At 42.4% G+C, this 23,476-nt stretch overlaps 1 protein-coding gene across 3 annotated transcripts in view; it reads right to left on the reverse strand.

Annotated features, from left to right (window-relative positions):
* Positions 1–4,541: 4,541 nt before the first annotated feature.
* The window catches only part of LOC124125236, a 75,343-nt gene continuing 56,408 nt past the window's right edge, over positions 4,542–23,476 (reverse strand). For all 3 annotated transcript variants that reach the window (XM_046488509.2, XM_046488508.2, XM_048381068.1), the window contains 3 exons: positions 22,962–23,096; positions 5,183–5,230; positions 4,542–4,734 (listed from right to left, as the gene is read on the reverse strand). In XM_046488509.2, the coding sequence (XP_046344465.1) occupies positions 4,721–4,734; positions 5,183–5,230; positions 22,962–23,096 (197 nt within the window). In that variant the 3' untranslated portion in view covers positions 4,542–4,720. The remainder of the gene's footprint in view (positions 4,735–5,182; positions 5,231–22,961; positions 23,097–23,476) is intronic.

The raw sequence follows: 23,476 nt of genomic DNA on the forward strand, positions 1-23,476 counted from the left end.
CCTCAGTAACGTGTCTGTGTCGTGCTGTACGATAACATCCTCCCATCACCAGTGATTGGATACAGGAGGTGCTTGGGAACAGTGACGTCATTAGTCGTTAATGGATATTGTTCGCATACTTCTCTTCGTTAAAAACATTATACTTTGAATAATAAAAGATACGTAATTGAAGAATAATTGTCTCATCAAAACGTGTAGACACACACACAGGTACAGGGCTATCTTCAAAGGTCCAAGGCAAGCTAAATAAGGAAACAATGTGTGAAAAATACTGGACGTCCTCATTGATAACATCTGTGTAATATTGAGGGTCAGACATTTGGCAACAAGCAGACATCCCCATGGGCACCACTTGTGCCCCCTTCTTGTTGATCTGGTTAACGCTGGTTTTTTGTGTGGTATTTGGTTTAACACATTTGTGTGATGTTTTGGATAAGGCCGGTTATTTGAGTGATGTTTTGGATAAGGCCGGTTATTTGTGTGGTGTTTTGGATAAGGCCGGTTATATGTGTGATGTTTTGGATAAGGCCGGTTATTTGTGTGGTGTTTTGGATAACGCCAGTCATTTGAGACACACATTGTATAACGCTGTTTGTTTGAGTGGTATTTTGGATAACACTGCTTATTTGAATAATATTTTGGAAAATGCTGGGTATTTGAGTGATGTTTTGGAAAATGTTGGTTATTGGAATGGTGTTATTGATAACGCCAGTCAATTGAGCCACCCATTGCATAGCGCCGATTATTTGGGGGATGTTTTGGACAACACTGGTTATTTGAGTGATGTTTAGGATAACGCCGGTTATTCGAGTTATGTTTTGGATAACACCCGTTATTAAACTCACCTTTTGGATAACATCGGTTTTTAAAGTGATGTTTTGGATAACACCCGTTATTAAACTCACCTTTTGGATAACACCAGTTTTTAAAGTGATGTTTTGGGTAACACCCGTTATTAAACTCACCTTTTGGATGACACCGATTTTTAAAGTGATGTTTTGGATAACACCCGTTATTAAACTCACCTTTTGGATAACACCGGTTTTAAAAGTGATGTTTTGGATAACACCCGTTATTAAACTCACCTTTTGGATGACACCGGTTTTTAAAGTGATGTTTTGGATAACACCCGTTATTAAACTCACCTTTTGGATAACATCGGTTTTTAAAGTGATGTTTTGGATAACACCCGTTATTAAACTCACCTTTTGGATGACACCGGTTTTTAAAGTGATGTTTTGGGTAACACCCGTTATTAAACTCACCTTTTGGATGACACCGGTTTTTAAAGTGATGTTTTGGATAACACCCGTTATTAAACTCACCTTTTGGATGACACCGATTTTTAAAGTGATGTTTTGGATAACACCCGTTATTAAACTCACCTTTTGGATAACACCGGTTTTAAAAGTGATGTTTTGGATAACACCCGTTATTAAACTCACCTTTTGGATGACACCGGTTTTTAAAGTGATGTTTTGGATAACACCCGTTATTAAACTCACCTTTTGGATAACACCCGTTATTAAACTCACCTTTTGGATAACACCGGTTTTAAAAGTGATGTTTTGGATAACACCCGTTATTAAACTCACCTTTTGGATGACACCGTTTTTTAAAGTGATGTTTTGGATAACACCCGTTATTAAACTCACCTTTTGGATAACACCCGTTATTTAACTCACCTTTTGGATAACACCGGTTTTCAAAGTGATGTTTTGGATAACACCCGTTATTAAACTCACCGTTTGGATGACACCGGTTTTTAAAGTGATGTTTTGGATAACACCCGTTATTTAACTCACCTTTTGGATAACACCGGTTTTCAAAGTGATGTTTTGGATAACACCCGTTATTAAACTCACCTTTTTGATGACACCGGTTTTTAAAGTGATGTTTTGGATAACACCCGTTATTTAACTCACCATTTGGATGACACCGGTTTTTAAAGTGATGTTTTGGATAACACCCAATATTAAACCCACCTTTTGGATAACACCGGTTTTTAAAGTGATGTTTTGGATAACACCCGTTATTAAACTCACCTTTTGGATAACACCCGTTATTAAACTCACCTTTTGGATAACGCCGGTTTTTAAAGTGATGTTTTGGATAACACCCGTTATTAAACTCACCTTTTGGATGACACCGGTTTTAAAGTGATGTTTTGGATAACACCCGTTATTAAACTCACCTTTTGGATAACACCCGTTATTAAACTCACCTTTTGGATAACACCGGTTTTTAAAGTGATGTTTTGGATAACACCCGTTATTAAACTCACCTTTTGGATAACACCGTTTTTTTAAGTGATGTTTTGGATAAGGCCGTTATTGAAATGATGTTTTGGATGACACCTGTCATTTGAGCCACCCGTTGGATAACCTTGGTTATTTGAGTGGTATTTTGGATAACGCCGAATATGAAAGTCACCTTTTTTATGACACCGGTTCTCTGAGTGATGTTTTGGATAACGCCAGTTGTCTGAGTGATATTTTGGATAATGCTGGTTATTTGAGTGGTATTTTGGATAACGCCGAATATGAAAGTCACCTTTTTTATGACACCGGTTATCTGAGTGATGTTTTGGATAACGCCAGTTGTCTGAGTGATATTTTGGATAATGCTGGTTATTTGAGTGATGTTTTGGATAACGCCGATTATGAAAGTCACCTTTTTTCTGACACCGGTTATCTGAGTGATGTTTTGGATAACGCCAGTTGTCTGAGTGATGTTTAGGATAACGCTGGTTATCTAAGTGATGTTTAGGATAACGCTGATCATTTGAACCACCCATTGGATATTGTTGGTTATTTGAGTGGTATTTTGGAAAACACCAGTAATTTGAGTGATGTTTTGGATAACGTTGGTTATTTGAGAAATGTTTCGGATGACATCGGTTATTAGAGTCACCTTTTCGGTGACACCAGTTATTTGAATGACATTTTTGATGCCATTGGTTCTGGATTTTTGGATGGAATTAGTTATTTATGGGATGTTTTGAAAGATATCGGTTATTTGAGTGACGTTATGGATGACACCAGATGTTTGCGTGGTGTTTAATAACGGCAGCAGTTTTTGTAGGATTCTGTGGATGGGATGACACCAGATGTTTGCGTGGTGTTTTATAACGGCAGTAGTTTTTGTAGGATTCTATGGATGGGATGACACCAGATGTTTGCGTGGTGTTTTATAATGGCAGTAGTTTTTGTAGGATTCTGTGGATGGGATGACACCAGATGTTTGCGTGGTGTTTTATAACGGCAGCAGTTTTTGTAGGATTCTGCGGATGGGTTGACACCAGATGTTTGCGTGGTGTTTTATAATGGCAGCAGTTTTTGTAGGTTTCTGTGGATGGGATGACACCAGATGTTTGCGTGGTGTTTTATAATGGGAGCAGTTTTTGTAGGATTCTGTGGATGGGATGACACCAGATGTTTCTGGTGTTTTATAATGGCAGGAGTTTTTGTAGGATTCTGTGGATGGGTTGACACCAGATGTTTGCGTGGTGTTTTATAACGGCAGCAGTTTTTGTAGGATTCTGTGGATGGGTCGACACCAGATGTTTGCGTGGTGTTTTATAATGGCAGCAGTTTTTGTAGGATTCTGTGGATGGGTTGACACCAGATGTTTGCGTGGTGTTTTATAATGGCAGCAGTTTTTGTAGGATTCTGTGGATGGGTTGACACCAGATGTTTGCGTGGTGTTTTATAACGGCAGCAGTTTTTGTAGGATTCTGTGGATGGGTTGACACCAGATGTTTGCGTGGTGTTTTATAACGGCAGCAGTTTTTGTAGGATTCTGTGGATGTGTTGACACCAGATGTTTGCGTGGTGTTTTATAACGGCAGCAGTTTTTGTAGGATTCTGTGGATGTGTTGACACCAGATGTTTGCGTGGTGTTTTATAACGGCAGCAGTTTTTGTAGGATTCTGTGATGTGTTGACACCAGATGTTTGCGTGGTGTTTTATAACGGCAGCAGTTTTTGTAGGATTCTGTGGATGGGTTGACACCAGATGTTTGCGTGGTGTTTTATAACGGCAGCAGTTTTTGTAGGATTCTGTGGATGGGTTGACACCAGATGTTTGCGTGGTGTTTTATAATGGCAGCAGTTTTTGTAGGATTCTGTGAATGGGTTGACACCAGATGTTTGCGTGGTGTTTTATAATGGCAGCAGTTTTTGTAGGATTCTGTGGATGGGTTGACACCAGATGTTTGCGTGGTGTTTTATAATGGCAGCAGTTTTTGTAGGATTCTGTGGATGGGTTGACACCAGATGTTTGCGTGGTGTTTTATAACGGCAGCAGTTTTTGTAGGATTCTGTGAATGGGTTGACACCAGGTGTTTCTGGTGTTTAGGGTGGCTGCAGGTTATTGTTGGATGCGATGGCTGACAGTTGTGTGTGTGATATTGAGGACTGCAGCAGTTGTGCTCGGGATGTCGGAATCCTTCAAAGGACTCTGCGTTAAGCAGAGATTTCTCCTGAGAATGGAACGAGTTTTGTTGCTTATGTTTTTATTAAAAAGAGAACAAAAGTAACATCTTGTAGTGCATTTATTGTCCTATTATATATGGGTTGTTATACATGGTGCTGGGTAATACATGGTATTTGGTAATATATGGTGCTGGGAAATGTCTTCGTCATGTATCACCATATGAAGACGGTTTCTAGCCAAGCTGATTGCTGACATCGTGTAGATGTTGGTTTAAAGGTGAAGGATTAAAGGAAGTTCTCTACAATAAAACAGAAATACGATAAAGATAAGGTACACGGACATTTTGCCGGCTACCAATCCCACGTGTGTGTTCGATATAACTGATAGCATTGCATTGTGTAATATGTACATAAAGCTCAAATGAAGAAGAAAAAAATGCATGCCTGATTGGTATTGAATATTTTGGTGAATAAACATCGAAGCTATATATCAATGTAATTCAACAATCAATCAATGAAAACTTCCACAGCGAAAGATTGATCGCATAATCAACAATCCCGTGGATATCTTCATCCCCTAAACAGTTTAAGAACACATTATTATCACCATGGAGTAGTTTCCTGTATTTTTGTGATTCGTTTAAAGTCTGTAGAGCCTGATGGCTATATCTGACGTTGTGTCCCCTGTACGTTAGACAGGGGACAATTGCTGAGGACATGTATTGAAGTATGGTAGTAAGTACTCACTGTGTTTGAGATAGGCGTACACCTCCCCGACGTACAGACTCCCGTTACCTGGAAGGTAATAACCTTACACTTACACCAATAGCTTACACCAACAACCACCAGGCCAAACGTTACTGAATCACACTGGTAATACAACTCACACAGCGGTAATACAACTCACACAGCGGTAATACAACTCACACAGCGGTAATACAACTCACACAGCGGTAATACAACTCACACAACGATAATACAACTCACACAGTGACAATACAACTCACACACCGGTAATACAACTCACACACCGGTAATACAACTCACACACCGGTAATACAACTCACACAGCGGTAATACAACTCACACAGCGGTAATACAACTCACACACCGGTAATACAACTCACACAGCGGTATTACAACTCACACAGTGACAATACAACTCACACAGCGGTAATACAACTAACAGAGCGGTAATACAACTCACATACCGGTGATACAACTCACACAGCGGTAATACAACTCACACAGCGGTAATACAACTCACACAGCGGTAATACAACTCACACAGTGAAAATACAACTCACACAGCGGTAATACAACTCACACAGCGGTAATACAACTCACACAGCGGTAATACAACTCACACAGTGACAATACAACTCACACAGCGGTAATGCAACCCACACAGCGGTAATACAACTCACACACCGGTAATACAACTCACACAGCGGTAATACAACTCACACAGCGGTAATACAACTCACACAGTGACAATACAACTCACACAGCGGTAATGCAACCCACAAAGCGGGATTACAACTCACACAGCGGTAATACAACTCACACAGTGACAATACAACTCACACAGCGGTAATACAACCCACACAGCGGTAATACAACTCACACAGCGGTAATACAACTAACAGAGCGGTAATACAACTCACACACCGGTAATACAACTCACACAGCGGTAATACAACTCACACAGCGGTAATACAACTAACAGAGCGGTAATACAACTCACACAGTGACAATACAACTCACACAGTGACAATACAACTCACACAGCGGTAATACAACTCACACAGTGGTAATACAACTCACACAGTGGTATTACAACTCACACACCGGTAATACAACTCACACAGCGGTAATACAACTCACACAGCGGTAATACAACCCACACAGCGGTAATACAACTAACAGAGCGGTAATACAACTCACACAGCGGTAATACAACTCACACACCGGTAATACAACTCACACAGCGGTAATACAACTCACACAGTGGTAATACAACTCACACAGTGGTATTACAACTCACACACCGGTAATACAACTCACACAGCGGTAATACAACTCACACAGCGGTAATACAACCCACACAGCGGTAATACAACTCACACAGCGGTAATACAACTAACAGAGCGGTAATACAACTCACACAGCGGTAATACACCTCACACAGCGGTAATACAACTCACACAGCGGTAATACAACTCACACAGCGGTAATACAACTCACACAGCGGTAATACAACTCACACAGTGACAAAACAACTCACACAGCGGTAATACAACTCACACAGTGGTAATACAACTCACACAGTGGTAATACAACTCACACAGTGGTAATACAACTCACACAGCGGTAATACAACTCACACAGCGGTAATACAACTCACACAGTGGTAATACAACTCACACAGCGGTAATACAACTCACACAGCGGTAATACAACTCGAACAGAGGTAATACAACTAACAGAGCGGTAATACAACTCACACAGCGGTAATACAACTCACACTGTGACAATACAACTCACACACCGGTAATACAACTCACACAGTGACAATACAACTCACACAGCGGTAATACAACTCACATACCGGTAATACAACTCACACAGCGGTAATACAACTCACACAGCGGTAATACAACTCATACAGCGGTAATACAACTCACACAGCGGTAATACAACTCACACAGTGACAATACAACTCACACAGCGGTAATACAACTCACAGAACGGTAATACAACTCACACAGCGGTAATACAACTCACACAGCGGTAATACAACTCACACAGCGGTAATACAACTCACACAGCGGTAATACAACTCACACAGTGACAATACAACTCACACAGCGGTAATACAACCCACACAGCGGTAATACAACTTACGAAGCGGTAATACAACTAACACAGTGACAATACAACTCACAGCGGTAATACAACTCACACAGTGACAATACAACTCACACAGCGGTAATACAACTCACACAGCGGTAATACAACTCACACAGCGGTAATACAACTCACACAGCGGTAATACAACTCACACAGCGGTAATACAACTCACAGCGGTAATACAACTCACACAGTGACAATACAACTCACACAGCGGTAATGCAACCCACACAGCAGTAATACATCTCACACAGCGGTAATACAACTCACACAGTGACAATACAACTCACACAGCGGTAATACAACCCACACAGCGGTAATACAACTCACACAGCGGTAATACAACTAACAGAGCGGTAATACAACCCACACAGCGGTAATACAACTCACACAGCGGTAATACAACCCACACAGCGGTAATACAACTCACACAGCGGTAATACAACTAACAGAGCGGTAATACAACTCACACACCGGTAATACAACTCACACAGCGGTAATACAACTCACACAGCGGTAATACAACTAACACAGTGACAATACAACTCACAGCGGTAATACAACTCACACAGTGACAATACAACTCACACAGCGGTAATACAACTCACACAGCGGTAATACAACTCACACAGCGGTAATACAACTCACACAGCGGTAATACAACTCACACAGCGGTAATACAACTCACAGCGGTAATACAACTCACACAGTGACAATACAACTCACACAGCGGTAATGCAACCCACACAGCAGTAATACATCTCACACAGCGGTAATACAACTCACACAGTGACAATACAACTCACACAGCGGTAATACAACCCACACAGCGGTAATACAACTCACACAGCGGTAATACAACTAACAGAGCGGTAATACAACTCACACAGCGGTAATGCAACCCACACAGCAGTAATACATATCACACAGCGGTAATACAACTCACACAGTGACAATACAACTCACACAGCGGTAATACAACCCACATAGCGGTAATACAACTCACACAGCGGTAATACAACTAACAGAGCGGTAATACAACTCACACAGCGGTAATACAACTAACACAGAGCTAATACAACTCACACAGAGGAACTCACCAACAGTGTGGTAACATAACTCTCACCCAGTCTGAGGTAACATCACTCACACTCAGTCTGTGGTAACATAACTCTCACTCAGTCTTGGGTAACATCACTCACACAGTCTGTGGTATAATCACTCACACTCCGTCTGTGGTAACATAACTCTCACTCAGCCTGTGGTAACATCACACACAGTCAATGGTGACATCACACACTCAGTCTGTGGTAACATCACACACACAGTCGGTGTTAACATCACTCACACAGTCTGTGGTAACATCACTCACACAGTCTGTGGTATCTTCACTCGCACTCAGTCTATGGTAACATCACACACACAGTCTGTGGCAACATCACTCGCACTCAGTCTGTGGTAACATCGCACACACAGTCTGTGGTAACATCACTCACACACTCTGTGGTAACATCACTCGCACTCAGTCTGTGGTAATATCACTCGCACTCGTTCTATGGTAACATTACACACACAGTCTGTGGTAACATCACTCGCACTGGGTCTATGGTAACATCACACACACAGTCGGTGGTAACATCACTCGCACTCAGTCTGTGGTAACATCACTCGCACTCAGTCTTTGGTAACATCACTCGCACTCAGTCTGTGGTAACATCACACACACAGTCTGTGGTAACATCACACACACAGTCTGCGGTAACATCACACGCACTCAGTCTGTGGTAACATCACTCGCACTCGGTCTATAGTAACATCACTCGCACTCAGTCTGTGGTAACATCACTCACACGCTGTCTGAGGTAACATTACTCGCACTCGGTCTGTGGTAACATCACTCGCACTCAGTCTGTGGTAACATCACACACACAGTCTGTGGTAACATCACTCGCACTCAGTCTGTGGTAACATCACTCGCACTGGGTCTATGGTAACATCACACACACAGTCTGTGGTAACATCACTCGCACTCAGTCTGTGGTAACATCACACACACAGTCTGTGGTAACATCACACACACAGCCTATGGTTACATCAAACACACAGTCTGTGGTAACATCACACACACAGTCTATGGTAACATCACTCGCACTCAGTCTGTGGTAACATCACTCGCACTCAGTCTGTGTTAACATCACTCGCACTCAGTCTATGGTAACATCTAACACTCAGTCTGTGGTAACATCACACACACAGTCTGTGGTAACATCACTCGCACTCGGTCTATGGTAACATCACACACACAGTCTGTTGTAACATCACTCGCATTCAGTCTGTGGCAACATCATTCACTCTCCGTCTATGGTAACATCACTCTCACACTAAGTCTGTGGTAACATCACTCGCACTCAGTCTGTGGTAACATCACTCGCACTGGGTCTATGGTAACATCACACACACAGTCTGTGGTAACATCACTCGCACTCAGTCTGTGGTAACATCACTCGCACTCAGTCTGTGGTAACATCACACACACAGTCTGTGGTAACATCACACACACAGCCTATGGTTACATCAAACACACAGTCCGTGGTAACATCACACACACAGTCTATGGTAACATCACTCGCACTCAGTCTGTGGTAACATCACTCGCACTCAGTCTGTGGTAACATCACTCGCACTCAGTCTGTGTTAACATCACTCGCACTCAGTCTGTGGTAACATCTAACACTCAGTCTGTGGTAACATCACACACACAGTCTGTGGTAACATCACTCGCACTCGGTCTATGGTAACATCACACACACAGTCTGTGGTAACATCACTCGCACTCAGTCTGTGGTAACATCACACACAGTCTATGGTAACATCACTCGCACTCAGTCTGTGGTAACATCACTCGCACTCAGTCTGTGGTAACATCACTCGCGCTCGGTGTATGGTAACATCACAAACACAGTCTGTGGTAACATCACTCGCACTCAGTCTGTGGTAACATCACTCGCACTCAGTCTGTGGTAACATCGCACATACAGTCTGTGGTAACATCACTCACACACTCTGTGGTAACATCACTCGCACTCAGTCTGAGGTAACATCACTCGCACTCGGTCTATGGTAACATCACACACACAGTCTGTGGTAACATCACACACACAGTCTGTGGTAATATCACTCGCACTCAGTCTGTGGTAACATCACTCGCACTGGGTCTATGGTAACATCACACACACAGTCTGTGGTAACATCACTCGCACTCAGTCTGTGGTAACATCACACACACAGTCTATGGTAACATCACTCGCACTTAGTCTGTGGTAACATCACTCGCACTCAGTCTGTGGTAACATCACTCGCACTCAGTCTGTGGTAACATCACTCGCACTCGGTCTATGGTAACATTACACACACAGTCTGTGGTAACATCACTCGCACTCAGTCTGTGGTAACATCACACACACAGTCTGTGGTAACATCACACACACAGTCTGTGGTAACATCACTCGCACTCAGTCTGTGGTAACATCACTCGCACTGGGTCTATGGTAACATCACACACATAGTCTGTGGTAACATCACTCGCACTCAGTCTGTGGTAGCATCACACACACAATCTAAGGTAACATCACTCGCACTTAGTCTGTGGTAACATCATTCGCACTCAGTCTTTGGTAACATCACTCGCACTCATTGTGTGGTAACATCACAAACACAGTCTGTGGTAACATCACACACACAGTCTGTGGTAACATCACACGCACTCAGTCTGTGGTAACATCACTCGCACTCGGTCTATGGTAACATCACTCGCACTCAGTCTGTGGTAACATCACTCGCATTCAGTCTGTGGTAACATCATTCACTCTCCGTCTATGGTAACATCACTCTCACACTAAGTCTGTGGTAACATCACTCTCGCTTAGTCTGTGGTAACGTCACTGTCGCTGAGTCTTTGGTGACATCACTCATATACAGTCTATGGTAACATCACTCTCACACTAAGTCTGTGGTAACATCACTCTCGCTTAGTCTGTGGTAACGTCACTGTCGCTTAGTCTTTTGTGACATCACACACACAGTCTGTGGTAACATCACAAGCACTCAGTCTGTGGTAACATCACTCGCACTCGGTCTATGGTAAAATCACTCGCACTCGGTCTGTGGTAACATCACTCATACTCAGTCTGTGGTAACATCACTCGCACTCAGTCTGTGGTAACATCACACACACAGTCTGTGGTAACATCACACACACAGTCTATGGTAACATCACTCGCACTCAGTCTGTGGTAACATCACACACACAGTCTGTGGTAACATCACACACACAGTCTGTGGTAACATCACACACACACAGTCTATGGTAACATCACTCGCACTCAGTCTTTGGTAACATCACTCGCACTCAGTCTGTGGTAACATCACTCGCACTCTGTCTGTGGTAACATCACACACACACGGTCTATGGTAACATCACACACACAGTCTGTGGTAACATCACTCGCACTCAGTCTGTGGTAACATCACACACACAGTCTGTGGTAACATCACTCGCACTCAGTCTGTGGTAACATCACTCGCACTCAGTCTGTGGTAACATCACTCGCACTGGGTCTATGGTAACATCACAAACACAGTCTATGGTAACATCACTCGCACTCAGTCTGTGGTAACATCACATTCGCTTAGTCTATGGTAACATCACTCACTCTCCGTCTATGGTGACATCACTCTCGCTTAGTCTTTGGTGACATCACTCACAGACAGTCTATGGTGACTTCACTCTCTCGCTAAGTCTATGGTAACATCACTCAAAAACAGTCTGTGGTAACATCACTCTCGCTTAGTCTATGGTAACATCACTCACTCTCCGTCTATGGTGACGTCACTCTCATACTAAGTCTGTGGTAACATCACTCTCGCTTAGTCTGTGGTAACGTCACTGTCGCTTAGTCTTTGGTGACATCACTCATATACAGTCTATGGTAACATCACTCTCACACTAAGTCTGTGGTTACATCACTCTCGCTTGGTCTGTGGTAACGTCACTCTGGCTTAGTCTTTGGTGACATCACTCACAGACAGTCTATGGTGACATCACTCTCACACTAAGTCTGTGGTAACGTCACTCTCGCTTAGTCTGTGGTAACGTCACTCTCGCTTAGTCTTTGGTGACATCACTCACAGACAGTCTATGGTAACGTCACTCACAGACAGACTGTGGTAACGTCACTCACAGACAGTCTATGGTGACATCACTCTCGCTTAGTCTTTGGTGACATCACTCATATACAGTCTGTTGTAACATCAATCTCGCTAAGCCTGTGGTAACATCTCTCTCGCTAAGTCTATGGTAACATCACTCAAAAACAGTCTGTGGTAACATCACTCACACACAGTCTGTCGTAACATCACTCTCGCTTAGTCTATGGTAACATCACTCACTGTCCGTCTATCGTAACATCACTCTCACACTATGTCTGTGGTAACATCACTCACACACAGTCTGTCGTAACATCACTCTCGCTTAGTCTATGGTAACATCACTCACTGTCCGTCTATGGTAACATCACTCTCACACTATGTCTGTGGTAACATCACTCTCGCTTAGTCTGTGGTAAGGTCACTCTCGCTTAGTCTTTGGTGACATCACTCACAGACAGTCTATGGTAACGTCACTCACAGACAGACTGTGGTAACGTCACTCACAGACAGTCTATGGTGACATCACTCTCGCTTAGTCTTTGGTGACATCACTCATATACAGTCTGTTGTCACATCAATCTCGCTAAGCCTGTGGTAACATCTCTCTCGCTAAGTCTATGGTAACATCACTCAAAAACAGTCTGTGGTAACATCACTCACACACAGTCTGTCGTAACATCACTCTCGCTTAGTCTATGGTAACATCACTCACTGTCCGTCTATGGTAACATCACTCTCACACTATGTCTGTGGTAACATCACTCTCGCTTAGTCTTTGGTGACATCACTCACAGACAGTCTATGGTGACATCACTCTCACACTAAGTCTGTGGTAACATCACTCTCGCTTAGTCTGTGCTAACGTCACTCTCGCTTAGTCTTTGGTGACATCACTCACAGACAGTCTATGGTAACGTCACTCACAGACAGACTGTGGTAACGTCACTCAGAGACAGTCTATGGTGACATCACTCTCGCTTAGTCTTTGGTGACATCACTCATATACAGTCTGTTGTAACATCAATCTCGCTAAGCCTGTGGTAACATCTCTCTCGCTAAGTCTATGGTAACATCACTCAAAAACAGTCTGTGGTAACATCACTCACACACAGTCTGTCGTAACATCACTCTCGCTTAGTCTATGGTAACATCACTCACTGTCCGTCTATCGTAACATTACTCTCACACTATGTCTGTGGTAACATCACTCACACACAGTCTGTCGTAACATCACTCTCGCTTAGTCTATGGTAACATCACTCACTGTCCGTCTATGGTAACATCACTCTCACACTATGTCTGTGGTAACATCACTCTCGCTTAGTCTGTGGTAACGTCACTCTCGCTTAGTCTTTGGTGACATCACTCACAGACAGTCTATGGTAACGTCACTCACAGACAGACTGTGGTAACGTCACTCACAGACAGTCTATGGTGACATCACTCTCGCTTAGTCTTTGGTGACATCACTCATATACAGTCTGTTGTCACATCAATCTCGCTAAGCCTGTGGTAACATCTCTCTCGCTAAGTCTATGGTAACATCACTCAAAAACAGTCTGTGGTAACATCACTCACACACAGTCTGTCGTAACATCACTCTCGCTTAGTCTATGGTAACATCACTCACTGTCCGTCTATGGTAACATCACTCTCACACTATGTCTGTGGTAACATCACTCTCGCTTAGTCTTTGGTGACATCACTCATATACAGTCTGTTGTAACATCAATCTCGCTAAGCCTGTGGTAACATCTCTCTCGCTAAGTCTATGGTAACATCACTCTCACACTATGTCTGTGGTAACGTCACTCTCGCTTAGTCTTTGGTGACATCACTCATATACAGTCTGTTGTAACATCAATCTCGCTAAGCCTGTGGTAACATCTCTCTCGCTAAGTCTATGGTAACATCATTCTCACACTATGTCTGTGGTAACGTCACTCTCGCTTAGTCTTTGGTGACATCACTCACAGACAGTCTATGGGGACATCACTCTCACACTAAGTCTGTGGTAACGTCACTCACAGACAGTCTATGGTGACATCACTCATAGACAGTCTATGGTAACGTCACTCTCGCTTAGTCTTTGGTGACATCACTCATATACAGTCTGTTGTATCATCACTCACAGACAGTCTATGGGGACATCACTCTCACACTATGTCTGTGGTAACGTCACTCACAGACAGTCTATGGTAACGTCACTCTCGCTTAGTCTTTGGTGACATCACTCATATACAGTCTGTTGTAACATCAATCTCGCTAAGCCTGTGGTAACATCTCTCTCGCTAAGTCTATGGTAACATCACTCTCACACTATGTCTGTGGTAACATCACTCTCGCTTAGTCTTTGGTGACATCACTCATATACAGTCTGTTGTAACATCAATCTCGCTAAGCCTGTGGTAACATCTCTCTCGCTAAGTCTATTGTAACATCACTCTCACACTATGTCTGTGCTAACGTCACTCTCGCTTAGTCTTTGGTGACATCACTCACAGACAGTCTATGGGGACATCACTCTCACACTAAGTCTGTGGTAACGTCACTCACAGACAGTCTATGGTAACGTCACTCTCGCTTAGTCTTTGATGAAATCACACATATACAGTCTGTTGTAACATCAATCTCGCTAAGCCTGTGGTAACATCTCTCTCGCTAAGTCTATGGTAACATCAATCAAAAACAGTCTATGGTAACATCACTCTCACACTATGTCTGTGGTAACATCACTCTCGCTTAGTCTGTGGTAACGTCACTCACAGACAGTCTGTGGTAACGTCACTCACAGACAGTCTATGGTAACATTACCCACAGACAGTCTGTGGTAACGTCACTCACAGACAGTCTATGGTAACATCACCCACAGACAGTCTATGGTAACATCACCCACAGACAGTCTATGGTAACGTCATTCACAGACAGTCTATGGTGACATCACTCACAGACAGTCTATGGTAACGTCACTCTCGCTTAGTCTTTGGTGACATCACTCATATACAGTCTGTTGTATCATCACTCACAGACAGTCTATGGGGACATCACTCTCACACTAAGTCTGTGGTAACGTCACTCACAGACAGTCTATGGTAACGTCACTCTCGCTTAGTCTTTGGTGACATCACTCATATACAGTCTGTTGTAACATCAATCTCGCTAAGCCTGTGGTAACATCTCTCTCGCTAAGTCTATGGTAACATCACTCAAAAACAGAGTATGGTAACATCACTCTCACACTAAGTCTGTGGTTACATCACTCTCGCTTAGTCTGTGGTAACATCACTCACAGACAGTCTGTGGAAACGTCACTCACAGACAGTCTGTGGTAACATCACTCTCGCTTAGTCTGTGGTAACGTCACTCACAGACAGTCTGTGGTAACGTCACTCACAGACAGTCTATGGTAACATCACTCTCGCTTAGTCTTAAGTGACATCACTCATATACAGTCTGTTGTAACATCAATCTCGCTAAGCCTGTGGTAACATCTCTCTCGCTAAGTCTATGGTAACATCACTCAAAAACAGTCTGTGGTAACATCACTCACACACAGTCTGTCGTAACATCACTCTCGCTTAGTCTACGGTAACATCACTCACTCTCCGTCTATGGTAACATCACTCTCACACTATGTCTGTGGTAACATCACTCTCGCTTAGTCTTTGGTGACATCACTCATATACAGTCTGTTGTAACATCAATCTCGCTAAGCCTGTGGTAACACCTCTCTCGCTAAGTCTATGGTAACATCACTCTCACACTATGTCTGTGGTAACATCACTCTCGCTTAGTCTTTGGTGACATCACTCATATACAGTCTGTTGTAACATCAATCTCGCTTAGCCTGTGGTAACATCTCTCTCGCTAGGTCTATTGTAACATCACTCTCACACTATGTCTGTGCTAACGTCACTCTCGCTTAGTCTTTGGTGACATCACTCACAGACAGTCTATGGGGACATCACTCTCACACTAAGTCTGTGGTAACGTCACTCACAGACAGTCTATGGTAACGTCACTCTCGCTTAGTCTTTGATGAAATCACTCATATACAGTCTGTTGTAACATCAATCTCGCTAAGCCTGTGGTAACATCTCTCTCGCTAAGTCTATGGTAACATCACTCAAAAACAGTCTATGGTAACATCACTCTCACACTATGTCTGTGGTAACATCACTCTCGCTTAGTCTGTGGTAACGTCACTCACAGACAGTCTATGGTAACATTACCCACAGACAGTCTGTGGTAACGTCACTCACAGACAGTCTATGGTAACATCACCCACAGACAGTCTATGGTAACATCACCCACAGACAGTCTATGGTAACGTCATTCACAGACAGTCTATGGTGACATCACTCACAGACAGTCTATGGTAACGTCACTCTCGCTTAGTCTTTGGTGACATCAATCATATACAGTCTGTTGTATCATCACTCACAGACAGTCTATGGGGACATCACTCTCACACTAAGTCTGTGGTAACGTCACTCACAGACAGTCTATGGTAACGTCACTCTCGCTTAGTCTTTGGTGACATCACTCATATACAGTCTGTTGTAACATCAATCTCGCTAAGCCTGTGGTAACATCTCTCTCGCTAAGTCTATGGTAACATCACTCAAAAACAGACTATGGTAACATCACTCTCACACTAAGTCTGTGGTAACATCACTCTCGCTTAGTCTGTGGTAACATCACTCACAGACAGTCTGTGGAAACGTCACTCACAGACAGTCTGTGGTAACATCACTCTCGCTTAGTCTGTGGTAACGTCACTCACAGACAGTCTGTGGTAACGTCACTCACAGACAGTCTATGGTAACATCACTCTCGCTTAGTCTTAAGTGACATCACTCATATACAGTCTGTTGTGACATCAATCTCGCTAAGCCTGTGGTAACATCTCTCTCGCTAAGTCTATGGTAACATCACTCAAAAACAGTCTGTGGTAACATCACACACACAGTATGTGGTAACATCACACACACAGTCTATGGTAACATCACTCGCACTCAGTCTTTGGTAACATCACTCGCACTCAGTCTGTGGTAACATCACTCGCACTCTGTCTGTGGTAACATCACACAAACACGGTCTATGGTAACATCACACACACAGTCTGTGGTAACATCACATACGCAGTCTGTGGTAACATAACTCGCACTCAGTCTATGGTAACATCACTCGCACTCAGTCTGTGGTAACATCACACACACAGTCTGTGGTAACATCACTCGCACTCAGTCTGTGGTAACAGCACTCGCACTCAGTCTGTGGTAACATCACAAACACAGTCTGTGGTAACATTACTCGCACTCAGTCTGTGGTAACATCACACTCGCTTAGTCTATGGTAACATCACTCACTCTCCGTCTATGGTAACATCACTCTCGCTTAGTCTTTGGTGACATCACTCACAGACAGTCTATGGTGACATCACTCTCGCTTAGTCTATGGTAACATCACTCACTCTCCGTCTATGGTGACGTCACTCTCACACTAAGTCTGTGGTAACATCACTCTCGCTTAGTCTGTGGTAACGTCACTGTCGCTGAGTCTTTGGTGACATCACTCATATACAGTCTATGGTAACATCACTCTCACACTAAGTCTGTGGTTACATCACTCTCGCTTGGTCTGTGGTAACGTCACTCTCGCTTAGTCTTTGGTGACATCACTCACAGACAGTCTATGGTGACATCACTCTCACACTAAGTCTGTGGTAACGTCACTCACAGACACTTGGTGACATCACTCATATACAGTCTATGGTAACATCACTCTCACTAAGTCTGTGGTTACATCACTCTCGCTTGGTCTGTGGTAACGTCACTCTCGCTTAGTCTTTGGTGACATCACTCACAGACAGTCTATGGTGACATCACTCTCACACTAAGTCTGTGGTAACGTCACTCACAGACAGTCTATGGTGACATCACTCTCGTTTAGTCTTTGGTGACATCACTCATATACAGTCTGTTGTAACATCAATCTCGCTAAGCCTGTGGTAACATCTCTCTCGCTAAGTCTATGGTAACATCACTCAAAAACAGTCTGTGGTAACATCACTCACACACAGTCTGTCGTAACATCACTCTCGCTTAGTCTATGGTAACATCACTCACTGTCCGTCTATCGTAACATCACTCTCACACTATGTCTGTTGTAACATCACTCACACACAGTCTGTCGTAACATCACTCTCGCTTAGTCTATGGTAACATCACTCACTGTCCGTCTATGGTAACATCACTCTCACACTATGTCTGTGGTAACATCACTCTCGCTTAGTCTGTGGTAACGTCACTCTCGCTTAGTCTTTGGTGACATCACTCACAGACAGTCTATGGTAACGTCACTCACAGACAGACTGTGGTAACGTCACTCACAGACAGTCTATGGTGACATCACTCTCGCTTAGTCTTTGGTGACATCACTCATATACAGTCTGTTGTAACATCAATCTCGCTAAGCCTGTGGTAACATCTCTCTCGCTAAGTCTATGGTAACATCACTCAAAAACAGTCTGTGGTAACATCACTCACACACAGTCTGTCGTAACATCACTCTCGCTTAGTCTATGGTAACATCACTCACTGTCCGTCTATGGTAACATCACTCTCACACTATGTCTGTGGTAACATCACTCTCGCTTAGTCTTTGGTGACATCACTCATATACAGTCTGTTGTAACATCAATCTCGCTAAGCCTGTGGTAACATCTCTCTCGCTAAGTCTATGGTAACATCACTCAAAAACAGTCTATGGTAACATCACTCTCACACTATGTCTGTGGTAACATCACTCTCGCTTAGTCTGTGGCAACGTCACTCACAGACAGTCTGTGGTAACGTCACTCACAGACAGTCTATGGTAACATCACCCACAGACAGTCTGTGGTAACCTCACTCACAGACAGTCTATGGTAACATCACCCACAGACAGTCTATGGTAACATCACCCACAGACAGGCTATGGTAACGTCACTCACAGACAGTCTATGGTGACATCACTCACAGACAGTCTATGGTAACGTCACTCTCGCTTAGTCTTTGGTGACATCACTCATATACAGTCTGTTGTAACATCAATCTCGCTAAGCCTGTGGTAACATCTCTCTAGCTAAGTCTATGGTAACATCACTCTCACACTATGTCTGTGGTAACGTCACTCTCGCTTAGTCTTTGATGACATCACTCATATACAGTCTGTTGTAACATCAATCTCGCTAAGCCTGTGGTAACATCTCTCTCGCTAAGTCTATGGTAACATCACTCAAAAACAGTCTGTGGTAATGTAACAGTGCTAAAATTGCTATATTTTATTCAACTTTTTGTGAAATTCGCCTTCAATTCATAAGTTGTCGGTTAACCATTTAAGACCTGTTGGTACATACTAGCGATAAGAAATTGCATAACAACATCTGGCACTTCAGATTTACGCCGCCACGATCAGGTCGGCGGGCGAGGCTTTAATTACATGTTGAATAACAACTAGTAGTGGTCAGCGCGTTCGGCACTTACCAGTGTACCGTTATCAGCTATTTAGCGTCAACTGACCAAACTAGAAAATTGAAAACGCGAAACCAAACACGAGCTGAGTGATTCTATCGGCATTTATAATCTTCTATTACGCAACTTTCCAAACTGACCGTGGGCTTTGGCTATTAACAGACCAAACCCATCATACAAAATTGTATAACATGTCCAGTCTTTATTAGTCCAAAGTCTCAAATTTCAAACTGGACATGCTCGTGTAGACTTGCCTTCAGATTAACAAAGGAGGTCTCAGGTATAAATATAGGGGGAAATCGACTGTTAGTCATTCCTGCTTTGCCTGAGAACCTCTCTCTGTTTGTCTTTGAAGGTAAGTCACTTTTACTTGTTACTTTGGCATTTAGGTTGAACTTTGCTTAAAATTGTCTTTTAAAATTGTCTTTAATTTTGTATGAATATCTTGCTTGAACAATGAACTTATACTCTATGTATTCGAAATGCCGTGCGAATCTAAGCTGCATATTATTCAAGTTTTACTGACACAAATTAACTACAGTACTTTATATGCGTGCGTCGCATGTAGAAATATTACTATTCCACAATCAGCGTTCGTATCCCACATGTTTACTTATCGGGTTAAAACTACTAGGCAAATACATTTGTAATTAGTAATCACAGGTGTCGTGGATGCTTCATAATTATCATGTTTTAATGTGAACAGCGTGCATTATAATAATGTATGAATTATTTGTCCATGTATCGGTAGGACCACTATTCATATGTGTGTCGTGTTATTTACCTTATTGTATGCTGTATCGTTAGTAGAGTGGTTTTATAATGCAACAACGTTAAATGCGTCAATATGCATTAACATGATCCAGTTACTCGATATAATTTACGTTATGTATATTTGTTTGCGTTCTTATGCCTGATAAATACGGTTCAAGAATATAACTTATATCCGATGTTCATGCATCAAATATATTCTTTATATACAAAACCAGATCAGTGCAAGTACAGCAAAGTATATTATTCTTATCTGTAGCCCAAAATATTTCTTATTAGGTAACTACTTTGTGAGGGCATAGCACTAGACCACAATACTCGAACGTAACTTCTGTTCTAGATAAATGCACACAAATTAAGCAATGCCTGATAAATTTATGTTTTCCAATTTATGCATATTACTTCCATTCGGTAAGATGAATGGACGCTGTATAGAATATCTCAGATGCTATACTTTTAGCATAATTTGGACGCTACAGATAACGTAGTAGTTTTATGTTGTAGAATAGTTATAATGAAACAGGCTTTCCTATAGCAGTGTTTATATCCATTTCTAAATTACAGTTCACAAGCAATTTCTCTGTTTGGCGAAATCTCCAATAAGGTTCATAAACATTCACAATAGAATATACGTTCACTAATAATCAGTTTTAATTCATATATATTTCAAGTTTCAAATACGGTGTTCATTCATGTGTGATTTGTATAAGCTCGGCCCGCATAGCGCGGCATGCACAGGCGGCACCGCTCATTGTTATATAACGGCACACTCACCAGCGCTCGGCAGTGACGTCACGTACCGTATTTAATCATTTTTGCGCATAGCTGTTATCTGAGTTTAGTATAATGTATTCAGTCATTGAATGCAGGTCCCAGTATTATTTACCGTATTAAATCTTGTATTCGCTATTATCTCTGAAGTGTACACCTGAATCAGCTATAGTTCATGACGACACATGTACCGTATTTAATGTAAAATAAGTTATCAGACATGTCTTTGTTCAAGAAAGGTGTTGTTATAATCTTTCATATGAATGCTTTTGTAAACATTGTTCAGATGTTATTTATGAGCACCTTAAATATATAGACCAAACATTATGAGTAATTATCAATGAGTAATTTAATGTGAATTGATTATAAGGTCTGCATTATATCAAATGTTTACTGCTATAATATAAATGAATATCCAATGAGTTGAGCTTACACTTTACACTTTGTTATTATTTTACAAATGGTATTTTAATTATAAATGTGTTACGTAATCTTATGCAATGTTATATTAGGCTGTAACTTGAATAGGTACTGAGACGTCTCTGAAGTTAATGCATTGTTCTCAAAGTGAGATCACATAACAAGCAATTGTTTATTAACGCATGTCTATTATATGACAAAGAATATCTTAACAGTTTTTGTATCACTGCTTCATTATTTGTCTGATTATGTCTTTGTGTTTGATGATGAAGGAGATTGTCTGACTATGTCTATATGCTTGATGATGATGAAAACATTTAATAAAGATTTCCTGCTTTGCCTGAGAACCTCTCTCTGTTTGTCTTTGAAGGTGTGTTGATCCCGTGGCTAATTCCCCCCGAAAGCATTCTAGGTTTTGATCAGTTTTAGTGTAAAAACTAACTCTGTTTCAGTAACATCACTCACACACAGTCTGTCGTAACATCACTCTCGCTTAGTCTATGGTAACATCACTCACTCTCCGTCTATGGTAACATCACTCTCACACTATGTCTGTGGTACATCACTCTCGCTTAGTCTGTGGTAACGTCACTCTCGCTTAGTCTTTGGTGACATCACTCACAGACAGTCTGTGGTAACATCACTCACAGACAGTCTCTTGTAACATCACTCACAGACAGTCTATGGTAACATCGCCACAGACAGTCGATGGTAACATCACTCACAGATCCACAGTGACGTCCCGAACATGTACGACAGAGGACAGGTCCACAGTGGTGTCCTGAACATGTACGACAGAGGACAGATCCACAGTGATGTCCCCATCATGTACGACAGAGGACAGATCCACAGTGACGTCCCCAATATGTACGACAGAGGACAGATCCACATGTGTTTCAGGTAACACACAATAGCCAAGAACTTACCATCAATATCCATGTTGCTGAAGAGGCCATTAAACTCCTCTGGTGTAACCTTGTCGTCGTTGTCGGCGTCGGCAGCCACCATCAGGGTGTTCAAGTTGAAGCCGCTCATTTCGCCAGCATCCAGAACACCATCGCCTGTTTATAGAGTGCCACGTGGCTCATTTATCTGAGATTTCTGTTCAGGCAGTACATGAGTCTATGACATTGATGACGGTATTCGCATCATACAGAGGTGTACCATTGACTAGCTGTAGCAATCGCTTCATACAGAGGTGTATTACTGACTAGCTGTAGCAATCGCATCATACAGAGGTGTATCATTGACTCGCTGTAGCATTGGCTTGCTGTAGCAATCGCATTATACAGAGGTGTATCACTGACTAGCGGTAGCAATCGCATCATACAGAGGTGTATCACTGACTCGCTGTAGCAATAGCATCACACTAAGGTGTATCTAGCTTTAGCAATGCTGTGAGATTTTGACCCATAAAAGTAATCTTGATACCAATAAACAA

The sequence above is a fragment of the Haliotis rufescens genome, unplaced genomic scaffold (assembly GCF_023055435.1).
Source record: "Haliotis rufescens isolate VD_foot unplaced genomic scaffold, xgHalRufe1.0.p SCAF_35, whole genome shotgun sequence".
Classification (NCBI taxonomy): Eukaryota; Metazoa; Mollusca; class Gastropoda; order Lepetellida; family Haliotidae; genus Haliotis; species Haliotis rufescens.